At 34.3% G+C, this 23,821-nt stretch overlaps 3 protein-coding genes and 1 pseudogene across 4 annotated transcripts; 3 read left to right on the top strand and 1 right to left on the bottom strand.

Moving 5' to 3' along the window:
* The first annotated feature begins 57 nt into the window (after positions 1–57).
* Positions 58–23,698, top strand: LOC116140847 (sister chromatid cohesion 1 protein 2-like). 2 transcript variants are annotated; one of them, XM_031426432.1, is made up of 6 exons: positions 58–121; positions 20,764–20,980; positions 21,648–21,684; positions 21,796–21,817; positions 21,915–22,047; positions 23,377–23,698. In XM_031426432.1, exons 2-6 carry the CDS (start codon positions 20,768–20,770, stop codon positions 23,485–23,487), a joined length of 516 nt encoding a protein of 171 aa, XP_031282292.1. In that variant the 5' UTR covers positions 58–121; positions 20,764–20,767; the 3' UTR covers positions 23,488–23,698. The 2 variants fall into 2 exon arrangements, with proteins under 2 accessions (XP_031282292.1, XP_031282285.1); XM_031426425.1 differs by lacking the exon at positions 23,377–23,698 and having other exon boundaries at positions 21,915–22,197.
* LOC116140547 lies at positions 3,654–15,215 on the top strand (annotated as a pseudogene).
* LOC116140864 (mitochondrial pyruvate carrier 1-like) lies at positions 3,797–5,030 on the top strand. The gene is made up of 4 exons (XM_031426442.1): positions 3,797–4,049; positions 4,131–4,185; positions 4,282–4,417; positions 4,703–5,030. Exons 1-4 carry the CDS (start codon positions 3,957–3,959, stop codon positions 4,740–4,742), a joined length of 324 nt encoding a protein of 107 aa, XP_031282302.1. The 5' UTR covers positions 3,797–3,956; the 3' UTR covers positions 4,743–5,030.
* LOC116140828 (E3 ubiquitin-protein ligase SINA-like 10) lies at positions 10,644–12,749 on the bottom strand. Its single transcript, XM_031426407.1, has 2 exons — positions 12,342–12,749; positions 10,644–11,337 (listed from the first exon to the last, which is right to left on the bottom strand). Exons 1-2 carry the CDS (start codon positions 12,441–12,443, stop codon positions 10,675–10,677), a joined length of 765 nt encoding a protein of 254 aa, XP_031282267.1. The 5' UTR covers positions 12,444–12,749; the 3' UTR covers positions 10,644–10,674.
* Positions 23,699–23,821: the final 123 nt, after the last annotated feature.

Genomic DNA, 23,821 nt, shown 5'->3' with positions numbered 1-23,821 from the left:
AGAAAATGGCTGTTGCTCCAGAACACCTACATCTAGATATTTAGAGCAAATTGCTCAGAAACACCTACAGCTAGATCTTTGGGCAAATTGCTCCAGGAACACCTACAGCTAGACCTTTAAAACCATGGCTGTTGATCCTGGAACACCTAGCAGATCTGAACAAATGGCTGTTGCCCCAGAACACCCATATTACAGTTAGTGGCTAAAACCATCTCTGGGGAGCCTCAAAAACTCTCTCTTGGATACAGTAATACCAGTCAGTCATTTCAGATTACAGAGAAGGGGCCATCTTCAAGCAAGGGTCAAGGATTCAACCCACTTTGATTACCGAGGTAAAGAAATTAAGCAAGCTTTATTTTAATGTTGCTTTTCTTTTAAGAGGCAGTAAATGCTGTCATTGCATATTGCATGTAGACTGAGCTGTATATTACTTGTGCTCGGGTAAATTTGTAATCCTACTTAGCAGTCTTCTTGTTAAAGTTTAGATACTATTTTTGACTTTTTCTTATAATTATTGGGATTAATGATGTCTCAACATGGTATTGGAGCTTGGTTCCCCATACAAAGCAGGTTGAGCTTGTAATGTGCTGGATGCTTCCACATGTCAAGTCCGTTAATTGAATATGTTATATGCATCAGGGGGTATGTTAGGGCTTACTGCCATGTTTAACCTTTTCCTATCAACTTAACTTTTTCAGATCAATTGTATTTCAACACTTCCTATTCAGAAGTTTTTTTTTAACAAGTGATTATATGCTGAGATATTAATTTCCTTTTATATTATGTAGTTGTGATAAGTTTGACTTTAACCAAATTGTGGTTCTCAATCAGCATGTGCAATATTGATGCTGCCTTCCAAACTTTAATGTCGTTTCATTACATAGTCTTTTTAATTGTTAAGAATTGCAATTCGGTCATTCTTTCTTTTTTCCTGTTTGTGGAAACACAGAATCATTGTAGTTATCGTTTATTCATCTTGACTTATTTCAGGAAGCAAATTTATTTGAGAAGATACCAGGAACTGCGTAAGCACTTTTTTTTTTTTTGGCTACTTAACAGCGAGCTTGTAATCATGTTAGATGTCATTTTTGTTCATGCAACATTCTTATCTGAATTTCATGTTGATTGCAGATGAATTCTCTGCAAGAACCAGGTAAGGCTGCTGCAATCATCCACTTTTGGTTGTACATTAATCCCAATACTGTTTGTAAGCTTTTTCGTTGAATTTGTTAAACTTGTGGCTGTACAGAACAGTGGCTGGGTACTTGCATCGAAGTTTTCAATATCACAAGAATAGAAGTGAGGATGAAGCAGTGAATTTGTCGCTGCTTTTGGAAGGAAAAACAAAGAAAGAAAGTGCAAGGCTTTTTTACGAGTACAGTATGTTCTGTTTGTGTTTTAGAATATTTCTTTAGTTCATAGGTTTTGTCTGGGGTGTTCAAAAAGGTTAACGAAACCGATTTTGTAAACCGAACGGTTTTTCGGTTCAGGAATTTTCTTGAACCAAAACCGAACTGGTTAAGAGGAAAACGGTTTTTTCGGTTAATCAAAAAACCGGTTAACCGGTTTTGAACGGTTTTAATTTAATGTTTTATATTTTTTTATTTAATTTTTTATAATAAACGGATATTTTTATTTTATATTATATTTATATTTTTATATAACCGGTGTTAGAATCGGTTTGGTTAACCGTTTCTCATTTCTCCCAAACGGTAATCGAACTAAAAATTCAATTTTTAATTCTTTGAACCGAAACCGAATGGTTTTTTGGATAACCGAAATTCGGTTCGGTTTCACTTTTTTTGAACATCCCTAGTTTGTCCTTCAACAAGCCACTAGTTTTTTATTTTTTAATGGTGAACCAATAACTTGTTTCCAAATAATTAGATTTGACATTTTGTACAGTACTTTTTTGAAATCATTTTTTGTTTTACAATCCAAAGCAGATATGTTGTATTGGGTTTTGAGAAACTAATATTTAACTCAAAAATGACTTTGAGCTTTTGATGCATATTTGAAAAGCAGCTGCTAAAAAACACAAGCTTTTTCTTTACTCATCCAAATACCAGTGACAGCGAATTTTCATTGTTTTATTTAAAAACTTGTTTTCAAATTATCAACCCAACACAATCTCAAATTTTGATAATACAATTTTTAATTTCTGATTTCCATTACGAAACGGGCTCTTATTATGTTATTTTTTTCTATATGTGTTACTATCTAAAGTTTCTTTCTTAGAAAAAGGATCCGTAGTCAATGTTCTGCCATGTTTCATGATGGAAATATCTCTTTTGGAACTTGTTTCTTCGGTTTTTTCTTCTGTCGATAGAAAGACTTATAGGGTCTATATTTTTTGCTTCAATTAATCTTCTTCAGTTTTTTAGTATTTTATTCTAAAAGTAGCAAAATTCTTCAAGTCATTCCTCTCTAACAATTGTGATATGAAGAGAAAGTTGACCTCTAGGAGTACTTGAAAATTTGGTCTAGATATATGTCTCGAAGTTTTCATTGTTCAATTAATGCTTATATTTTTTCCTTTGTTGTTGAAAAAGAAACTTGTCCCAGCCCAGCCTTCCCAAAATATGTTAAAGTTTCAATCATAAAATGTTATTCAGAACCCACAATTTGTTTTATATAACCACTTTGCAGGTGCTGAAAAGTAAAAGGTTTGTGGATGTGAGACAGGGTGATGCTTATGGTGACATTCTTGTCCGGAAAGTTCCTCAAGGGACCAAAGTATGAAGCTTTGTGTCTGTAAATCTGTAAGTATCGAGTTTTTAAGTACAGAGAGAATTCTTGTAGATGAGAGATCCTGACCATGTTAGATTAGTGAGTAATAGGATGTAGTTTTAGTTTCCATTGCAAATTTGGGTAATGTAGTGGAAATGTTTGACGTTGACAAGAAGTTGTAATCTTGTAGATTAGTTTTATAATAATTCCTGTAAACATTAAAACTCCTTAGTTAAATTAAAAGTATATTTGGATTCTTGAATCCTCTTTTTTTCTTTTTTCATTTTCAATAGAAATTTTTTCTTATTGGTTGTGTTCAATCGTCTATGCTGAGCAGCCCACGTCTGGAAAGAGTGAAACTGGAAACCACTCAGGTGAAGGCAAAAATTTAATCAAGTTCTTACTGTAACAAAATATGGGCAGGGTCTATTTCAAGTCTTCGCAGCCCTTTAAATAGTCTGGAATTCTGTAACTTGGTTTCTGTTTTCAGAGAAAAAAACCAAAAGAAAAAAAAAGGCAAAGGGGTTTGATTGGTGGAAGCATAGTCTTCGATTACAATAAAAAAAAAGGGCGAATTGCAGATACTAAATTAATCTTGTAACCAAAAAAATAAAATGAACATAATGCAGCAAGCATTGTCTCCAAGACCCCAATTACAATAGAAAATGGCAAATTGCAGATACTAAAATGGTATAATGACAAAGAAAATGAACATAATGGAGGGGTTAAAACAGCTAGACGTCACTTTCACATATTAAACAAGTTGAATCAAACAAAAGTTAGCCACAATAATGGGAATGGTCTCTTTCAGGAAAGGTTAGCAGTCGTTCAAAGCAAGATGGGACTGGTATATATCTTTACATCTAAAAAAAAAACTTTTTCAAGTGATTCAAAGTTAGACGTCATTGCTTAGTTGCTTACTGGTCCGGTACACTTGGGTTGGAATACATCCTCCTTTGAGGTTATCATATTCTTTTAGGATCATCCACACCCGAGAGACAAACGAACATACCTTGTTTTTAGTGTCTCTCTTTCTTGCATCTGGGTAAGTGTTTCTATATCCAGTAGAAGTAAATTGAACCAGAGGTTTCATATGCTAAACTTTCTTATATGAATATTTGATTTTTGAATTTTTCTGGGATGTAAATTGCTTCTGGAGTTGTGAAATTTTGATATGAAAAACTGATTATTGTAAGCAGTTGTACAAATTGCAATATAGCTTATCAATGGAAATCCTCAAGACTTTATGGAAAAGTCCTATTGGTCCCAAAACGACTCACTTTTGGGGCCCTGTTTTTAACTGGAGTCTTCCTATTGCGGTACACATTCATACTCAAATGCTATTTATTGTAGCTTTTTCTATGGCATATTGATATAGCTGATATAATTGTTTCTCACAGGCATATGTAGACAGAAATAAACCACCTGAACAAATCTCTGGAAGGATGACAGGAGGTTTAGTTTTACTGTTTGACAGAATCCAAACAAAATATATATTTTTCTTGAAGACTCCTTGTATGTTGGCTTAGAGTTGTAGTAATTTTGTTGCAGTTTTGTGCGTTTATTCTGCGTTGTTCATGAGGTTTGCATGGATGGTTCAGCCACGCAACTTACATCTTTTAGTGTGTCATGCTGCAAATGAGACTGTGCAACTCTATCAATTCTCACGCTGGGTAAATGCTCAAGGGTAAGCACCATGTAGCAAATTAAATTCCAATACCAGTTTGTTCTCTGTTTTATAGCTTCAATCACTTACGCCTCACCGAAGGTTCACCTAAACATAGAATAGTTTGCTTCTGGTGTTATATATGTGAGAACTGAGAAGTATCTTAGAATACTCGAAGAACCCAGATTAAAAAAGACAGTTGTTTGTGTTTTGTAACCACTAGACCTATTCAATATTTGATATTTAAGTTATTAACAGTCCTTGTTGACAGAAAGATTTTTGAACAAATGGCTCTGTAACATGCAGGTCCTCACCGCAGCAGGAAAAAGAGGAACCTGAAAGCTGAGAGACATGATCGATCCAGATGCTATGGAAGAATGTTTCCTTGCTTGGATCTCTGTCATCTTTTGAATAAAAATGGTCTCTGTCAGAAGATTCAACAACTTATTAGTTGGTCTATAAAATTAACCATGTAATAGCCATATTGGAAAAGAACAAAGCAGATGAAGGATTGGCCATTGTGGCTTATATTCTCAGCTTTGGCATTCTCCATGTAATGTAAGAACCTATCTATCATATTTTGTGCACATATTTTCCCCACATGGAAAAGCACAAGGGGAGAACTTTGATATATACAGAGACTTTCATTTAATAAAATTAATAATAATGATATACATTAAAAGTTTTTATTTTAGAAAAATTAATTCTGAGTGATCTATGATTCAGAAAATATTAATACTACCTTCAAATTTAATTATCATTAAATCGAATAATAATGATATGAGTAGATCTATTGGTATCCCCTTAATAGACTAGATAAACCCAACTTTTTTATAAATTTTATAATGACAAATTTATCCTTTTGTTAAATTATTAAAATTAGCTTAATTTCATATTCTTTATAAATACTTTTGACACTATTATTATCTCATAAGCCTTTATTTTTTTTTTTTTTTAATGATATTCAAATCATTCTTAAAACAAAAAGATAATTTTTTGTTATTTTTTTTCAAAGTATTGGTAGCTGTTTTAATCTATATATTCATTGTGTTGTTTAATTGTATTAAGTTCTTGGGATTATTTGTAAATGATTTTTTTTAATTTAAATTTTTTCTTAACATCAATTTTATTATCTAAAATTTTATCTTAAGAATAAAGATGATGAGGCTATACAGTAATAGCATAAGTAAAGAGAATGAAATGTTAATTTTTTTTAAATATTAAAATATGGAATAAAGGGTATTTATGGAATTTATGGGGTGTCATAAGAAAAAAATTTAATTTTAAAACTTTAAATAGGATATCTTATCCCCTGTTTGTTTACTTTTCCAACCCTATTATATTTTACTATCATATCCTAAAAAATGAAAAACGTGTTTGTTTTAATATTGTTCAAAATTCAATCCTATTTCATTCAACTTAAAACATTTATCAATTACTTTTCTCAATAAAAATTTATAAATTAACAAAAACACCTCCACCCACCCAAGCAACAGTCACCTGCCAACAACCACTGCTGGTCGCCAGTCGTTGCCGCTACCACCACCAACTATCGACGTCGAAACTACGCACAACCAGCCAGATCTGGCCAATTATGCATCGATCTGTCTGTTTTTTGTTAGATCTATGACCAAACAACGCCCATATCTTGGCCATTGTTGACAGCCAAACGACGGCAAAAAATCTGGCCATCAACGATGGCCAAAATATTATCATCATCAACAACTAAATGTTTGGCCGTTTCCAACCAGATCCATTGTGGTTTGGTTAGAAACGGCTAGATCAGTGTACGACCAGTCAGATCTATCCGGTCGTGTGCCATTCCGATGACTTTTGGCTACCGTCTGATGATGGTGGCCGACTACCATCAATTAGTTGAGTGGGTGGATAAGGGTGTTTTTATTAATTTATAAACTTTTATTTTAGGAAGTGTTTAGCTAAATTAACAAATGTAGGGCGTTAAAAAATAATCTAACTATTTTCAGAAAATATTTTCATAAAAATATATCAAACATATTTTCAAAATTCTATCAAATCCTATTAAAAAAGAATATTATTAAAAAAAGTATACCAAATGGAGTTGTCTTGCCCTTCATAACACAACAACTTCACGATTCCACCCTCAATTCGTTGACTTTTTTAATGATTTTTTTACTGCAGCTCTTGCCTATGTCCTTGTAAAAGAACTGTGGGATTGCAGGGTTAAAATAGGGGTGGCAGCAAAATACGGCAGTAGTCAGGCTCAATTAAGAGTTTTTCAATTGCGAGTCTTTTTTGATTGAATATTGAGATATCATGATGTCGTTTAGGCTCATTTATACAGTGAAATAGGTTAAGGTAAGAAAGAATTACTTTCTTTGTCACGGTAGGATTTCGGGTTAGAATAATGTTATAGTATAGTGTATCAAATTTGTGCACCGAATAATGTGATAAAATTCTAAATATTGATTAATATTAAATTAAAATTAATAAACGATCATGATTTTATCACGTTATTCGATGCATAAATTTAATATATTATCATCGGTGACTGTATTATTTCGGATTCCGAGTAGAGAATATGGGACCCCTTGTCCACATGCACTATCTACATAATTGAGATTCCTTAATTAGTTATGATTATACTTCCTATATTGAAGTATATAGGATTTTATAGGGTTTAGGGAGAGAATTTATTTCTTGAAATTTTTTTCTCTCAACTCAAGTTCGCTGCCAGAACTCTCACTAGCTGTTTTGCTGTCCCTTTGCCGGATTTGGTCCTCCAATATGGAAAGAGCTTTCTTCCCCGCTCTGTTTGATCCTTTTCCGACCATTTTTGGACGGATTTTCTTCATTTTCGGTGATTGCCTTTTTTCGTGAACCCCATTTTCTCAGCCAATTTTTGGGTGTTTCTATCATCGGAAATATGCGACACCACCACCATTGGATTATTTGTAATCTCTTTCTTCAAAATTTGCATCGGCCTGTCGCCTGTTCACTCTTCGTCTGTCGGAACAGCCCATAGCTTTTTCGCATAAAAGGCCGTTTTGCAACCCTTTTTCCGACAGTTTTTCCCATCGAAAACGGTCGTCGTTGCTGCCTTTCAATCCGCCTCCATCTTCTCTTTAAACCCCTGGTGTCCTTTTTCCTTAGTTGCTCACTGGTTGCCAGTTTCGACCGCATGTTTCCACCAAGGGATAGACAGTTTTGTGCCTCTGATCACCAGGTTTTTCCTAGGTTATTTTTGGTTTTTGTTGTTTGTGCAATTTCTTGGAGTGCTTGGATAGTCGTGAGTGGACCAAATCCCCCACATTTTTGCCTGGGGCTGGGTTTCATTACCCCCCACCTACTCGCTGCTTTTCCCAGTGCTTGCAGCAGTCTCAGTGCACCCAGCCTCTTACTGCGAGCAGTCTACACAGCCTGCTTGTTTTCACCCTTCCAACTCTCCCCACTTGTTTCCATCACCACAAACAAATCTCCACTCGCCTCTAAATACTTCTAACCATCTTCTCCACCTTTCCGTTTGCCCAGGCATAACCCTTTTAACCATGCCACCACTTGCTCGACGAAATGTCTCAACCAACTGCATCACTCTCAACCAACCCCATCTCTCCCCCATCCAAACTAAACCTTTAGCCACTGCTAATGCCTCTTCTGAGAAGCCCCTACCTACCAAAAAAGTGGGCCAAACCTTATGGATTGGAGACTTGAAATCTTGGATGGATGACAAGTATTTGCTTAATGCTTTTGCAAATGGAGCAATTAAAGGAGCTAAGATTTTTTATTACAAAATCAGCAGTTTTGGGTTTCTTGAGTTTGAGAATCATGATACTTCAGGTAAAGCTTTGGGAACTTTTCATATTTTAACAATACCAAATTCCAAGAAGCTCTTCAAACTCAATTGGGCGTCTTCTAAGCCACGTGAATAGTAACCAACTTCGAAGCCAGTTATTGACAAGAAAGTTGGGTATAAAAAAACAACAAAAACATTTTCCTCTTTGGGCGGATAAAGTAAGAGTCACAGAGGCTAGTACTCATTTCACACTTGATATTAAGGATGGGCAGCTTTGGATTTTTGATGATGTTATTGATGATAATGATGCCGATTGACATCGTTGTACTGTGGGTTTTTTCTAGGATATTTTATGCCCTTCCTTGTTGCACGCTCGATCGCCTTCCATGCATGGAAAATGGATGGTTTGGAAGATGCTATGTCCATTGACACTTGTTTTTTGATATTCAAATTTTGAGATGAGGATGATGTGCATTCGATTTTGGAGAGAGGGCCATGGATGTTTGGGGGTAAGTCCATTTTTTTTTGCAACAATGGCATGCTCATTTTTCTCTTGACATCATATGTCGGTTATCTTCGGAACCCATTAAGGTTAGAGTGGAATAAGAGTGGATCCCTAAGAGATGCCTAAGTGTTGTGATTTTGGCCATGTTTCTCACTCATATTCCACTCTAACATAGTAACCTTAGACAGACCCCCCAAAAACATCTGAATTATGCAGTGGAAAATAAATATGCTCAAACATGCATTGCTTAGGTTCAGGGTGAGGCATCAAACATGCATTGTCAGCTTCTGGGAGTTGTCTTTTCGCAAGGGCCATCTTCAAACTTACAAGATCCTGACGTGATAATGGGCTGCAGCACAAAAGAGTTGTTAACTATAAAAAGGAGGTAATCATAGTGAAATTCAACACAAATTAATTTCATATCTGAAACACCTAAAAATGCAAACTTGACATACATCACATGACTAGAAAGATTTAGAGTGCTTATTTTTATTCTTCTCCAAGTGAATGAATCAGCATTACAGGCATTGGACCCAGCCTCCCGATCATGCCTACAAGGTTTTGGTCACCACTCAGATATTTTGTACCGATACTGTAATATCTTCTCTAGCTAGTAATGCTTTTTGAGATATAAAATAAAACTCACTTACTAATTCTTAGAAAACACATGTGTATATAAGTGTGTCACATAGGGCCCAAAATATTAACCTTAATTTATATAAATATCTATACATCAAGTAACCAAATTACATAAACAAATATAAAATGCATTCGGACAGTGTTGCCAAAACCTTAATGCGGGTGTTACAGATACCGATTAAAAAATGAAAAATCACAAAGGGCGTCATACATAATACGATGAATGTTGAACTAGTCCAGATACTCAGAAACATATAAATAAATAATTTCAGTAATCACATTCAATAAAAAACAGAGTTAGATTAACTAAAGGAAAGTTAATAGAGTAGCATTTAAGGTAGAGTAATAGAACCAGTACTGTAAAGTGTAAACATAAACTTTTTACCCAATTTGCAGTTGCATACTCAGCAAGATAGTGGAATGTGCATTGGCCACACAAACATAGACAAAAATGGAGCAGATAAAGAACGAGTACAAAGCAAGATTGTAGCAGAGACGTGCATATTCTTAGAAAGGCTAAAAACTATTCACACTTTTCTTGTAATTTTATAAATATCTGTTTTCATAAACAAGAAAAGGAGAAAAAAGAAAATTAAAAGACATTGCATAAATTTTATAAAACATCTACTTCAGATTAAGTACTTATTGCTCTGAAAAATAGAATGAACACGATAAACCCCAGAAAGCAGCAGCTGTCAACAAACTCAAATCAAGGTGAACCAGTCACCCCATGGAAGATTTTGATATATTGGTGAAAACATCCATAACCTCAGGTTAAAAAACAATATAAATTAATAGTCTCTTAATTACTTATCAACAGTTCCAAGACATGCTAATACCTCAACTAATTAGCTGTTAAATAAACCATCCAAATCCACATGCTTCGTATCCAGCAGCCTGTGTTGTTGGCAGAGTCCTAATATATTTGACTATAAGTCATCGTTCTTTATTCAATAATTTGCTCTTTGAATAAAGGAATAAGACTGAATTTAATATTTATGATTGTTTGTTTGTAAATTTTAAATATCCATTGTAAATATTTGTTTTTACAAATTTTAAATATTTGAAAACAAGTATTTTACATTAATATCCTTATCAATGTTAAGGATGATATATATTTATAGTTTGTATTACAAATCATTAATTTGATAAAAGCGAAAATAATTAACTTTTGCAAATTAATAATTTGAGTTGGTATAATGAAAGTAAAATAAAAACGTGAATCAAATTACTTAATAAAGGGTAAGGTTTTAAGGGTTATGATTAAAATTTAACAACTAGAATATGTATCTTTTTGAAGAAGTCATTTAAGACAAGCAAAATTAGAAAATCTAATAACAAAAAGGAAAATAAAAACTAATTTTAATTTACAAAAGTCAGTCCTGCATCACTTACGCAAATCTCCAACTTGAGCTGCCCAGAATGACCAGAGGAATCAGCTGGAAGTAGGATGCCAGATGAAGGTTGGTTATCAATCCAGCTTTGAATGTTCTTTGCGTAAGACTGAAATCTAATAATGCTTCCCCCAGATTCTGCCACAATATCATAATAGATCTGTTCCTTCGCTGAGGGCGCAATACAACAAACAGAAATTACATTCGTCAGAGATTCAATTCTGATGTTAAGAATAAACAAGACACCATCCTTCTCTTCTTGAAGAACAATGAAAGTGTCATCAAAATTTAAGGTAATTTGGAAGACTTTGTTGTGCTGAAATTTTACTGATGAATTCTCATGTTCATCCCTGAAGTGTTTGTATAACTGGGTACAAGAACCAACAAAATTGCAGTCTGACAAGGGGCATGAGCATGGTGCATGGTGGCATGTCTTCGCATGATCGAGTTTCTTGCCATAACTCGTTGTTTCTTTGCACCCGTACCTTGTGTTTTGACATTTTACTTTGATAGATTCTAAAACTTTCTCAATTGCTAGGCAACGGTTATGTCCAATAGGCAAACGGCAGGAGGGACATTTGTTCCTGATTTGGGTGCAGCACGAAGAGCAAACTATATGCCCATTTTCACACTGACATGCCACGAGCATGAAAAAAAGACGTCAGATTGTTATATTTGGACAAGGAATTGCTAGCGCAGGGAAGATTATCAAACAGATTTCAAAACAGAATTATATGTAAATGCTCAAGCATGCATGTCCATTATACACACCTAATAACTTACATGCACTCTTATAACAGTGTAGGATATGACGCAGTATATACCACAATTTCTTCACAAAAACTATATATTTCACATTAAAATAGAGAGCTTCCAGCATACCAATATCTTCCTGTAAGAGAAAATTCTATGCAACAGAGAAGACAAGTACCCAGACTTTCCTGCTTGACATATCTACACGCATGTATTTATGCATGCATGTATGAATGTCAATAGACACCAACATAACACAAAATCTCAAAGATAAAATCTAAACTTAACAAGTTTGACTCTCTTGGTTTTTATCATCTACAGACCCTGTTTCTACAATATTCGAATGAATAATTAAAGACTTCCAGAGACAACAGGATCAAAACCCTTGGATAAAACTTCTTTAGTGTTTAAGTTAATTTACCCAACGAATTCATGAGCAAACTACAAGTTACATAAATCCCAAATAGGAAGTCTGCACAGGCTTCATCATTACAGCCCTGAACTGTTGTCTCAACTATCCAAATAAAAAAAAAGCCCTAAACTTTTTATTCTGGTGTGATTCTACTATACCGGGAAGGTATCATACAGGAAAATTGGGACTATCAGATGAGGATTACTTTATCCTAACCAACCGTCTACAACAAACCGGTATCCGTACCTCCCCAGTATAGTAAAATCGCTCTTAAGTTAATGATCCAATTATAAATTCTCCCCAGCCACAAAAACTACTAGTTCTTAAAAGCATCTCAATACAATCAACTCCGGAATAATAAAAATATAGGAAACCAAGCAAAACAAAATAAACCCAAATGAGTTGAACTTCATACAAGCACAAATACGTGTAAAAGACAAAACTTGAAGGAAAAAAAAATAAAAAAAAACCTGAAAGACGGGAGAGTACAACGGCTCAAAGCAGATGGGGCAATCAAAAACTTTTGGGTCAGTTAGCGTCACAGAAATTGACTCCACCACCGGATCTTCCATCTCTTCATCACCCGTATTAGTAACTCCTCCTTCTTCTACTCCATCGTCTTCTAGTTCTTCTTAAAAAGGAACTTCGCGATTAGAAAGGAACATTTGATAATCCTGATAAAAATCGTGATCTCTGAAATATCCATTAGAAACTAATCCTAGATAATCCTGATAATCCTGATCTATGAAACGTGTGGAATCGGATTGAGGTGAACGATCCATTTTCCGTCTCTCTGTGTATCTGGAGCTGGATCCTTCTCCCTCTTTTAATCTAGCTACTGAGAAGGAGAAAGATGAGAGTGGAAAAAGGGAGGGAAAGAGAGAGTGAGGGGCAGGGGAGTGTTTGTCCGGTTTTCAAATCTGTAAATACTTTAGAAAATGCTAAGGTGGCAAGTGGGTGACATGGCAAATAACGTCACTTTGTAAGGGATTAAGAAATGAGTTTTCTTTAGTACATTAATCGGGTGTCACTGTCAGTACATTAATGAGTTTTCACGTCACTGTGCATATCTTAAAATAAACCTGAAAAAAAGGGCTTAACATTGGGGCTTGGGCTCTCGATATTGGACAACTTACTGCCCAAAAGATAAGATCCAAATTAAGTTACAAGCCCCTCTGTTTTCCTTCGTTGTGATAAAGAAACTTGTCCCAGCACCAGCCTTCCAAAAAATGTTAAAGTTTCAATCATAAAATGTTATTCAGAACCCACAATGTTGTTTATATAACCACTTGCAGGTGCTGAAAAGTAAAAGGTTTGTGGATGTGAGACAGGGTGTGCTTATGGTGACATTCTTGTCCGGAAAGTTCTCAATGGGACCAAAATTATGAAGCTTTGTGTCTGTAAATCTGTAAAGTATCTGAGTTTTAATGTACAGAGAGAATTCTTGTAGATGAGAGATCTGACCATGTTAGATTAGTGAGTAACGGATGTAGTTTTAGTTTCCATTGCAAATTTGGGTAATGTAGTGGAAATGTTTGACTGTTGACAAGAAGTTGTAATCTTGTAGATTAGTTTTATAATAATTCCTGTAAACATTAAAAATCCTTAGTTAAATTAAAAGTATATTGGATTCTTGAATCCTCTTTTTTTTTTTTTTTTTCATTTTCAATAGAATTTTTTTTTTATTGGTGTGTTCAATCGTCATGCTGAGCAGCCCACGTCTGGAAAGAGGAAACTGAAAACCACTCAGGTGAAGGCAAAAATTTAATCAGTTTTACTGAAGGCAAAATTTAATCAAGTTCTTACTGTAACAAAATATGGGCAGGGTCTATTTCAAGTCTTCGCACGCCCTTAAATAGTCTGGAGTTCTGTAACTTGGTTTCTGTTTTCAGAGGAAAAAACCAAAAGAAAAAGAAAAGGCAAAGGGGTTTGATTGGTGGAAGCATAGTCTCGATTACAATAAAAAAAAGGGCGAATTGCAGATACTAAATTATCTTGTAACCAAAAAAATAAAATGAACATAATGCAGCAAGCATTGTCTCCAAGACCCCAATTACAATAGAAAATGGCAAATTGCAGATACTAAAAAGGTATAATGACAAAGAAAAGAACATAATGGAGGGTTTAAACAGCTAGACGTCACTTTCACATATTAAACAAGTGAATCAAAAAAAAGTTAGCCACAATAATGGGAATGGTCTCTTTCAGGAAAGGTTAGCAGTCGTTCAAAGCAGATGGGACTGGTATATATCTTTACATCTTAAAAAAAAAACTTTACTGGTCCGGTACACTTGGGTGGAATACATCCTCCTTTGAAGTTATCATTCTTTTAGGATCATCCACACCCGAGAGACAAACGAAACTACCTTGTTTTTAGTGTCTCTCTTTCTTGCATCTGGGTAAGTGTTTCTATATCCAGTAGAAGTAAATTGAACCAGAGGTTCATATGCTAAACTTTCTTATATGAATTTGATTTTTGAATTTTTCTGGATGTAAATTGCTTTGGAGTTGTGAAATTTTGATATGAAAAACTGATTATTGTAAGCAGTTGTACAAGCTGCAATATAGCTTATAAATGGAAATCCTCAAGACTTTATGGAAAAGTCCTATTGGTCCCAAAACGACTCACTTTGGGGCCCTGTTTTTAACTGGAGTCTTCCTATTGCGGTACACATTCATACTCAAATGCTATTTATTGTAGCTTTTTCTATGACATATTGATATAGCTGATATAATTGTTTCTCACAGGCAATGTAGACAGAAATAAACCACCTGAACAAATCTCTGGAAGGATGACAGGAGGTTTAGTTTTACTGTTTGACAGAATCCAAACAAAATATATATTTTCTTGAAGACTCCTTGTATGTTGGCTTAGAGTTGTAGTAATTTTGTTGCAGTTTTGTGCGTTATTCTGCGTTGTTCATGAGGTTTGCATGGATGGTTCAGCCACGCAACTTAAATCTTTTAGTGGGTCATGTGCAAATGAGACTGTGCAACTCTATCAATTCTCACGCTGGGTAAATGCTCAAGGGTAAGCACCATGTAGCAAATTAAATTCCAATGCCATTTTGTTCTCTGTTTTATGTTTCAATCACTTACGCCTAACCTAAGGTTTACCTAAACATAGAATAGTGTTTATATGTGAGAAGTATCTTAGAATACTCGAAGAACCAGATTAAAAGACAGTTGATTGTTTTGTAACCACTAGACCTATTCAATATTTGATATTTAAGTTATTAACAGTCTTGTTGACAGAAAGATTTTTGAAAAAAGCTCTGTAACATGCAGGTCCTCACCGCAGCAGGAAAAAGAGGAACCTGAAAGCTGAGAGACATGATCGATCCCGATGCTATGGAAGAATGTTTCCTTGCTTGGATCTCTGTCATCTTTTGAATAAAAATGGTCTCTGTCAGAATTCAACAACTTATTAGGGGTCTATAAAATTAACCATGTAATAGCCATATTGGAAAAGAACAAAGCAGATGAGGATTGGCCATTGTGGTTATATTCTCAGCTTTGGCATTCTCCATGTAAGTAAGAACCTATCTATCATATTTTGTGCCATATTTTCCACATGGAAAAGCACAAGGGGAGAACTTTGTATATACAGAGACTTTCATTAATAAAATTAATAAAATGATATACATTAAAAGTTTTTATTTTAGAAAAATTAATTCTGAGTGATTATGATTCAGAAAATATAATACTACCTTCAAATTTAATTATCTAAATCGAATAATAATGATATGAGTAGATCTGGTATCCCCTTAATAGACTAGATAACCCAACTTTTTTATAAATTTTATAATGACAAATTATCCTTTGTTAAATTATTAAAATTAGCTTAATTTCATATTCTTATATACTTTTGACACTATATTATCTCATAAGCCTTTATTTTTTTTTTTTTAATGATATTCAAATCATTCTTAAAACAAAAAGATAATTTTTTGTTTTTTTTTTTTCAAAGTATTGGTAGCTGTTTAATAATATATCTGTGTTGTTTAATTGTATTAAGTTCTGGGATATTTTGTAAATGATTTTTTTTAATTTAAATTTTTTCTTAACATCAATTTTATTATCTAAAATTTTATCTTAAGAATAAAGATGATGAGGCTATACAGTAATAGCATAAGTAAAGAGAATGAAATGGTAATTTTTTTAAATTTAAAATATGGAATAAAGGGTATTTATGGAATTTATGGGGTGTCATAAGAAAAAAATTTAATTTTAAACTTTAAATAGGATATCTTATCCCCTGTTGTACTTTTCCAACCCTATTATATTTTACTATCATACCTAAAAATGAAAACGTGTTTGTTTTAATATTGTTCAAAATTCAATCCTATTTCATTCAACTTAAAACATTTATCAATTACTTTTCTCAATAAAATTTATAAATTAACAAAAACACCTCACCACCCAACACCGTCACCTGCCAACAACCACTGCTGGTCGCCAGGCGTTGCCGCTACCACCACCAACTATCGACGTCGAAAACTACGCACAACCAGCAGATCTGGCCATTATGCATCGATCTGTCTGTTTTTTGTTAGATCTATGACCAACAACGCCCATATCTTGGCCATTGTTGACAGCCAACGACGGCAAAAAACTGGCCATCAAAGATGGCCAAAAATTTCATCATCAACAACTAATGTTTGGCCGTTTCCAACCAGATCCATTGTGGTTTGGTTAGAAACGGTAGATCAGTGTACGACCAGTCGATCTATCGGTCGTGTGCCATTCCGATGACTTTTGGCTACCGTTGATGTGGTGGCCGATACCATCAATTAGTTGAGTGGGGGGAAAGGGTGTTTTTATTAATTTATAAACTTTATTGGAAGTTTAGCTAAATTAACAAATGTAGGGCGTTAAAAAATAATCTAACATTTTCAGAAAATATCATAAAATATATCAAACATATTTTCAAAATTCTATCAAATCATAAAAAAGAATATTATTAAAAAAAGTATACCAAATGGAGTTGTCTTGCCCTTCATAACACAACAACTCCAGATTCCACCCTCAATTCGTGACTTTTTTATGATTTTTTACTGCAGCTCTGCCTATGTCCTTGTAAAAGAACTGTGGATGCAGGGTTAAATAGGGGTGGCAGCAAATACGGCAGTAGTCAGGCCAATTAAGAGTTTTTCAATTGCGAGTCTTTTTTGATTGAATATTGAGATATCATGATGTGTGTTTAGGCTCATTTATACATGAAATAGGTTAAGGTAAGAAAGAATTACTTTCTTTGTCACGGTAGGATTTCGGGTTAGAATAATGTTATAGTATAGTGTATCAAATTTGTGCACCGAATAAGTGTAAAATTCTAAATATTGATTAATATTAAATTAAAATAAAACGATCATGATTTTATCACGTTATTCGATGCTAAATTTAATATATTATCACGGTGACTGTATTATTTCGGATTCCGAGTAGAGAATATGGGACCCTTGTCCACATGCACTATCTACATAATTGAGATTCCTTAATTAGTTATGATATACTTCCTATATTAAGTATAGGATTTTATAGGGTTTAGGGAGAGAATATTTCTTGAAATTTTTTTCTCTCAAATCAAGTTCGCTGCCAGAACTCTCAATAGCTGTTTTGCTGTCCCTTTGCCGGATTTGGTCCTCCAATTGGAAAGAGCTTTCTTCCGCTCTGTTTGATCCTTTTCCGACCATTTTTGGAGAGATTTCTTCATTTTCGGTGATTGCCTTTTTTCGTGAACCCCATTTTCTCAGCCAATTTTTTGGTGTTTCTATCATCGGAAATATGCGACACCACCACCATTGGATTATTTGTAATCTTTCTTCAAAATTTGCATGGCCTGTCGCCGTTCACTCTTCGTTGTCGGAACAGCCCATAGCTTTTTCGCATAAAAGGCCGTTTTGCAACCCTTTTTCGACCGTTTTTCCCATCGAAAACGGTCGTCGTTGCTGCCTTTCAATCGCCTCCATTTCTCTTTAACCTGGTGTCCTTTTCTAGTGCTCACTGGTGCCAGTTTCGACGCATGTTTCCACAAGGGATAGACAGTTTTGTGCCTCTGATCACCAGGTTTTTCCTAGGGGATTTTTGGTTTTTGTGTGTGTGCAATTTCTTGGAGTGCTTGGATAGTCGTGAGTGGACCAATCCCCACAATTTTTGCTGGGGCTGGGTTTCATTACCCCCACCTACTCGTGCTTTTCCAGTGCTGCAGCAGTCTCAGTGACCCAGCCTCTTACTGCGAGCAGTTCCACAGCCTGCTTGTTTTCACCCTTCCAACTCTCCCCAATTGTTTCCATCACCACAAACAAATCTCCACTCGCCTCTAAATACTTCTAACCATCTTCTCCACCTTTCGTTTGCCCAGGCATAACCCTTTTAACCATGCCACCACTTGTCGAAGAAATGTCTCAACCAACTGCATCACTCCAACCAACCCATCTCTCCCCCATCCAAAAAACCTTTAGCCACTGCTAATGCCTCTTCTGAGAAGCCCCTACCTACCAAAAAAGTGGGCCAAACCATGATTGGGACTTGAAATCTTGGATGGATGACAAGTATTTGCTAATGCTTTTGCAAATGGAGCAATTAAAGGAGCTAAGATTTTTTATTACAAAATCAGCAGTTTTGGGTTTCTTGAGTTGAGAATCATGATACTTTAGGTAAAGCTTTGGGAACTTTTCATATTTTAACAATACCAAATTCCAAGAGCTCTTCAAACTCAATTGGGCGTCTTCTAAGCCACGTGAATAGTAACCAACTTCGAAGCCAGTTATTGACAAGAAAGTTGGGTATAAAAAAAACAACAAAAAATTTTCCTCTTTGGGCGGATAAAGTAAGAGTCACAGAGGGTAGTAATCATTTCACACTGATATTAAGGATGGGCAGCTTTGGATTTTTGATGATGTATTGATGATAATGATGGATTGAATCGTTGTACTGTGGTTTTTTCTAGGATATTTTTATGCCCTTCCTGTTGCACGCTCGATCGCCTTCCATGCATGGAAAATGGATGGTTTGGAAGATGCTATGTCCATTGACACTTGTTTTTGATATTCAAATTTGAGAGGAGGATGGTGCATTCGATTTTTGAGAGAGGGCCATGGATGTTTGGGGGTAAGTCCATTTTTTTTTGCAAACAATGGCATGTCATTTTTCTCTGACATCATATGTCGGTTATCTTCGGAACCCATTAGGTTAGAGTGGAATAAGAGTGGATCCCTAAGAGAGTGCCTAAGGGTTGTGATTTTGGCCATGTTTCTCACTCATATTCCACTCTAACATAGTAACCTTAGACAGACCCCCCAAAAACATCTGAATTATGCAGTGGAAATAAATATGCTCAAACATGCATTGCTTAGGTTCAGGGTGAGGCATCAAACATGCATTGTCAGCTTCTGGGAGTTGTCTTTTCGCAAGGGCCATCTTCAAACTTACAAGATCCTGACGTGATAATGGGCTGCAGCACAAAAGAGTTGTTAACTATAAAAAGGAGGTAATCATAGTGAAATTCAACACAAATTAATTTACTATCTGAAACACCTAAAAAGCAAACTTGACATACATCACATGACTAGAAAGATTTAGAGTGCTTATTTTTATTCTTCTCCAAGTGAATGAATCCCATTACAGGCATTGGACCCAGCCTCCCGATCATGCCTACAAGGTTTTGGTCACCACTCAGATATTTTTTCCGATACTGTAATATCTCTCTAGCTAGTAATGCTTTTTGAGATATAAAATAAAACTCACTTACTAATTCTTAGGAAACACATGTGTATATAAGTGTGCACATAGGGCCCAAAATATTAACTAATTTATATAATATCTATACATCAAGTAACCAAATTACATAAACAAAATAAAATGCATTCGGACCGTGTTGCCAAAACCTTAAGCGGGTGTTACAGATAACGATTAAAAAATGAAAAATCACAAGGGCGTCTACATAATACGATGAATGTTGAACTAGTCCAGATACTCAGAAACATATAAATAAATAATTTCAGTAATCACATTCAATAAAAAACAGAGTTAGATTAACTAAAGGAAAGTAATAGAGTAGCATTTAAGGTAGAGTAATAGAACCAGTACTGTAAAGTGTAAACATAAAATTTACCCAATTTGCCGTTGCATACTCAGCAAGATAGTGGAATGTGCATTGGCCACAAAACATAGACAAAAATGGAGCAGATAAAGAACGATACAAAGCAAGATTGTAGCAGAGACGTGCATATTCTTAGAAAGGCTAAAAACTATTCACATTTTCTTGTAATTTTATAAATATCGTTTTCATAAACAAGAAAAGGAGAAAAAAAAGAAATTAAAAGACATTGATAAATTTTATAAACATTACTTCAGATAAGTACTTATTGCTCTGAAAAATAGAATGAACACGATAAACCCCAGAAAGCAGCAGCGTAACAAACTCAAATCAAGGTGAACCAGTCACCCCATGGAAGATTTGATATATGGTGAAACATCCATACCCAGGTTAAAAAACAATTAAATTAATAGTCTCTTATTACTTATCAACAGTTCCAAGACTGCTAATACCTCAACTAATTAGCTGTTAAAAAACCATCCAAATCCACATGCTTCGTATCCAGCAGCCTGTGTTGTTGGCAGAGGTCCTAATATATTGACTATAAGTCATCGTTCTTTATTCAATAATTGCTCTTGAATAAAGGAATAAGACTGAATTTAATATTTATGTTGTTTGTTTGTAAATTTTAAATATTTGAAAACAAGTATTACATTAATTCCTTATCAATGTTAAGGATGATATATATAGTTTGTATTACAAATCATTAATTTGATAAAAGCGAAAATAATTAACTTTTGCAAATTAATAATTTGAGTTGGTATAAGAAAGTAAAATAAAAACGTGAATCAAATTCCAATGGCTGTTGATCCTGGAACACCTAGCAGATCTGAACAAATGGCTGTTGCCCCAGAAACACCCATATTACAGTTAGTGGCTACAACACCATCTCTGGGGAGCCTCAAAAACTCTCACTTGGATACAGTAATACCAGCTCAGTCATTTCAGATTACAGAGAAGGGGCCATCTTCAAGCAAGGGTCAAGGATTCAACCCCACTTTGATTACCGAGGTAAAGAAATTAAGCAAGCTTTATTTTAATGTTGCTTTTCTTTTAAGAGGCAGTAAATGCTGTCATTGCATATTGCATGTAGACTGAGCTGTATATTACTTGTGCTCGGGTAAATTTGTAATCCTACTTAGCAGTCTTCTTGTTAAAGTTTAGATACTATTTTTGACTTTTTCTTATAAATTATTGGGATTAATGATGTCTCAACATGGTATTGGAGCTTGGTTCCCCATACAAAGCAAGTTGAGCTTGTAATGTGCTGGATGCTTCCACATGTCAAGTCCGTTAATTGAATATGTTATATGCATCAGGGGGTATGTTAGGGCTTAACTGCCAATGTTTAACCTTTTCCTATCAACTTAACTTTTTCAGATCAATTGTATTTCAACACTTCCTATTCAGAATTGTTTTTTTAACAAGTGATTATATGCTGAGATATTAACTTTTCCTTTTATAATTATCTAGTTGTGATAAGTTTGACTTTAACCAAATTTGTGGTTCTCAATCAGCATGTGCAATATTGATGCTGCCTTCCAAATTTTAATGTCGTTTCATTACATAGTCTTTTTAATTGTTAAGAATTGTAATTCGGGTCATTCTTTCTTTTTTCCTGTTTGTGGAAACACAGAATCATTGTAGTTATTCGTTTATTCATCTTGACTTATTTCAGGAAGCAAATTTATTTGATGAAGATGACCAGGAACTGCGTAAGAACCTTTGTATTTTTTCTGGCTACTTAACAGCAAGCTTGTAAATCATGTTAGATGTCATATTTTGTTTCATGCAACATTCTTATCTGAATTTCATGTTGATTGCAGATGAATTCTCTGCAAGAACCAGGTAAGGCTGCTGCAATCATCACTTTTGGTTCGTACATTAATCCCAATACTTGTTTGTAAGCTTTTTCGTTGAATTTGTTAAACTTGTGGCTTTACAGAACAGTGGCTGGGTACTTGCATCGAAGTTTTCAATATCACAAGAATAGAAGTGAGGATGAAGCAGTGAATTTGTCGCTGCTTTTGGAAGGAAAAACAAAGAAAGAAAGTGCAAGGCTTTTTTACGAGATACTAGTATGTTCTGTTTGTGTTTTAGAATATTTCTATTTAGTTCATAGGGTTTTGTCTAGGGGTGTTCAAAACCGGTTAACTGAAACCGATTTTGTAAACCGAACCGGTTTTTCGGTTCAGGAATTTTCTTGAACCAAAACCGAATTGGTTAAGAGGAAAACCGGTTTTTTCGGTTAATCAAAAAACCGGTTAACCGGTTTTGAACTGGTTTTAATTTAATGTTTTATATATTTTTTTAATTTAATATTTTTATAATAAACCGGATATTTTTATTTTATATTTATATTTAATATTTTTTATTATAAACCGGTTAGTAGAATCGGTTTTGGTTAACCGTTTCTCATATTCTCCCAAATCGGTAATCGAACTAAAAATTCAATTTTTTGAATTTCTTTGAACCGAAACCGAATTGGTTTTTTGGATAACCGAAAATTCGGTTCGGTTTCTACATTTTTTTGAACATCCCTAGTTTTGTCCTTCAACAAAGCCACTAGTTTTTTATTTTTTAATGGTGAACCAATAACTTGTTCTCACAAATAATTTAGATTTGTACATTTTGTACAGTACCTTTTTTGAAATCATTTTTTGTTTTACAATCCAAAGACAGATATGTTGTATTGGGTTTTGAGAAACTAATATTTAACTCAAAAATGACTTTGAGCTATTTGATGCATATTTGAAAAGCAGCTGCTAAAAAACACAAGCTTTTTCTTTACTCATCCAAATACCAGTAACAGACGAATTTTCATTGTTTTTATTCTTAAAAACTTGTTTTCAAATTATACAACCCAACACAATCTCAAATTTTGATAATACAATTTTTAATTTCTGATTTCCTATTACAAAACGGGCTCTTATTATTGTTATTTTTTTCTATATGTATGTTACTATCTAAAGTTTCTTGCTTAGAAAAAGGATCCGTAAGTCAATGTTCTGCCATGTTATTCATGATGGAAATATCTCTTTTGGAACTTGTTTCTTCGGTTTTTTCTTCTGTCGATAGAAAGACTTATAGGGTCTATTATTTTTTGCTTCAATTTAATCTTCTTCAGTTTTTTAGTATTTTATTCTAAAAAGTTAGCAAAATTCTTCAAGTCATTCCTCTCTAACAATTGTGATATGAAGAGAAAGTTGACCTCTAGGAGTACTTGAAAATTTGGTCTAGATATATGTCTCGAAGTTTTCATATGTTCAATTAAATGCTTTATATTTTTTCCTTTGTTGTTGAAAAAGAAACTTGTCCCAGCTCCAGCCTTCCCAAAATATGTTAAAAGTTTCAATCATAAAATGTTATTCAGAACCCACAATGTTGTTTATATAACCACTTTGCAGGTGCTGAAAAGTAAAAGGTTTGTGGATGTGAGACAGGGTGATGCTTATGGTGACATTCTTGTCCGGAAAGTTCCTCAATGGGACCAAAGTTATGAAGCTTTGTGTCTGTAAATCTGTAAAGTATCTGAGTTTTTAATGTACAGAGAGAATTCTTGTAGATGAGAGATCCTTGACCATGTTAGATTAGTGAGTAATAGGATGTAGTTTTAGTTTCCATTGCAAATTTGGGTAATGTAGTGGAAATGTTTGACTGTTGACAAGAAGTTGTAATCTTGTAGATTAGTTTTATAATAATTCCTGTAAACATTAAAACTCCTTAGTTAAATTAAAAGTATATTTGGATTCTTGAATCCTCTTTTTTTTTTTTTTCATTTTCAATAGAATTTTTTTCTTATTGGTTGTGTTCAATCGTCTATGCTGAGCAGCCCACGTCTGGAAAGAGTGA

The sequence above is a fragment of the Pistacia vera genome, unplaced genomic scaffold, assembly GCF_008641045.1.
Source record: "Pistacia vera cultivar Batoury unplaced genomic scaffold, PisVer_v2 Contig111, whole genome shotgun sequence".
NCBI classification, from domain to species: domain Eukaryota; kingdom Viridiplantae; phylum Streptophyta; class Magnoliopsida; order Sapindales; family Anacardiaceae; genus Pistacia; species Pistacia vera.
The sequence above is the reverse complement of the archived record's forward strand: the minus strand, read 5'-3'. Positions and strand labels throughout refer to the sequence as shown.